Raw genomic sequence first — 2,500 nt, forward strand, 5'->3', positions numbered from 1 at the left:
TCTCTCATAGGCTGCAGTGCCAAGCTGCCCTTCTGTAAATCCAACCCCTGTCAGAATGGAGGCACCTGCCGTGTGAGCTGGGAGACCTTCTCATGTGACTGCCCCCTAGGGTTTGGAGGCAAGGACTGCAGCCATGGTGAGATACATAGTGTCAGACATATCCAGAAGATTTGGGCTTTTCTCTCTCTCATTCTCTGTCTCTCCCTCTGTCTCTCTCTTTCTCTCTATCTCTCTCTCTCTCTCTCTCTCTCTCTCTCTCTCTCTCTCTCTCTCTCTCTCTCTCTCTCTCTCACACACACACACACACACACACACACCACACACACACAGACTCAGACACAGACACATTCTTCATCATACTCACCTTCCTGACCTTCCCCCCTCCCTCTTCAGCGATGCCCCACCCTCACCGGTTCCTTGGGAACAGCGCCCTCTGGTGGGACCTGAAGAACGACGTCACCATCTCCACGCCTTGGTACCTGGGGCTGGTGTTCCGTACGCGCGCCAGGGAGGGCACCCTGCTGCAGGCCCAGGCCGGCCAGTACACCAGCCTGGTGTTCCAGGTCTGTCCCCTACACCCCACACACTATACACTACCATACTACACCCTACACACTATATCCTATATACTACCATACTACCATACTAAACCCTACATACTATACACTACCATACTACCATACTAGCAAGGCATGGCACGTTTATTTGTATAGCACACTTCATACAACAGGGGCAATTCAAAGTGCTTTACATACATTATAAAAAATACAGCAAGAGTAAGAAAATAAAAATGACAATGAATAAAAGCAAATAAGAAGTAAATCGAAAAACAATAGTTAATGGATAAAAGACATTGATAGAAGTGTTTGTGTTTAATCATAACTGCTGCAAAACATTAAGGTTTTTATCTTAGATTTTAATATTTTTAGGGTTTGGGCCTGTTTGATTTCTTCAGGGAGTTTGTTCCAGGAGCATGCAGCAGCCTGACTGAAAGCTGCTGCACCATGTTTTGTTTTCACTCTTGGAATGATTAGCTAATTAGTCTCAGGGGCCTTGCGGGAATATATGGTGGGAGGAGATCTGATATGTATTTTGGTCCAAGACCATTTAGTGATTTTTTATGCAATTAGGAGTACTTTGAATCCAATTCTCTGAGAGACTGGTAGCCAGTGCAGGGATCTCAGGGTTGGTGTAATGTGTTCAAACTTCTTTGTTTTTGTTAGGACCCTAGCAGCGGCGTTTTGGATGAGCTGCAGCTTACGAACAGCCCCTTTAGATAGGCCTGTTAGTAGACCATTACAATAATCAAGTCTACTCAAAACAAATGCATGGATGAGTTTTTCACGGTCTTGAACCTGAACCCTCTCATTCTTGTTAGGTTTTTCAGGTGATAGTAGGCTGATTTAGTTATCGAGTTTATGTGGCTGTTGAAGTTTAGATCGGAGCCTAGAATTACACCAACATTTCTGGCCTGTTTTTTAGTTTGAAGAGAGAGAGAATCAAGTTTTGCACTGACTTTCGATCTTTTGTTAGGTGCACAAAATACAATTATTTCTGTTTTGTCCTGGTTTAATTGGAAGTGTTGTGTCATCCAGGCGTTTATTACAGAGATTGTCGATGGGACTATAGCCATTCGGTGAGAGGGCTATGTAGATTTGAGTGTCATCCGCATAGTTGTGGTAGGCAATTGAATAGGAGGGGGCCAAGGATTGATCCTTGGGGAACTCCACATGTTATTTTAATTTGGTCGGACACAACGTCGCTAATGGAGTCATAATAGCTTCTGTCCTGTAGGTAGGATCTAAACCAGTTTAAGACAGTGCCTGAAAGTCCTACCCTTTAGTTTCTATTAGAATGTTGTGGTCGACAGTGTCAAAGGCAGCACTAAGGTCTAGTAGTACTAAAACTGTCAGTGTTTAGTCAGTGTTTACATGTATGTCATTAAGGACTTTACGGCTGTTTCAGTGCTATGTAGGAGGCGAAAGCCTGATTGAAAGCCACCAAAGAGATCATTCAGGGTCAAATAATTACTATAATAAGTTATATATATAATAGTTGTTTGTGGACAGCTATTTAAATTATTTGTCCTATACTGGAGAGGTTTGATATGGGTCTGTAGTTATTCAGTACAAATGGGTCTAGGCCAGGTCTTTTTTAGTAAAGGCTTAATAACGCATAATGCAGTTTTCAGGGTTTCAGGGAAAACTTGATGAAAGGGAGGTGTTGATTATGTGTATTAGTTCACCTGCCACACAGCTAAATATGCTTTTTAAAAAGCTTGTTGGTAGGACATCAAGGGCACAGGTGGATGGTTTAAGACATGACATGATTTTGTCCAGAGTCTTGTAGTGTACTACACCCTACACGTGACACTATACACTACCATACTACCATACTAAACCCTACACACTATACACTACCATACTATACACTACACACTACCATACTACCATGCTACCATGCTACCATACTACACCCTACACACTATATACTACCATAC

At 42.8% G+C, this 2,500-nt stretch overlaps 1 protein-coding gene across 1 annotated transcript in view; it reads left to right on the forward strand.

Moving 5' to 3' along the window:
- The window catches only part of celsr3 (cadherin, EGF LAG seven-pass G-type receptor 3), a gene marked incomplete at its 3' end in the record, with an annotated part of 317,293 nt that overhangs the window by 289,632 nt on the left and 25,161 nt on the right, over positions 1–2,500 (forward strand). The window contains exons 11-12 of the mRNA XM_080534612.1: positions 11–136; positions 394–563. Of these exons, the coding sequence (XP_080390738.1) occupies positions 11–136; positions 394–563 (296 nt within the window). The remainder of the gene's footprint in view (positions 1–10; positions 137–393; positions 564–2,500) is intronic.

This window comes from Nansenia antarctica, assembly GCF_963989245.1.
Source record: "Nansenia antarctica genome assembly, chromosome: 6".
NCBI lineage: Eukaryota > Metazoa > Chordata > Actinopteri > Argentiniformes > Microstomatidae > Nansenia > Nansenia antarctica.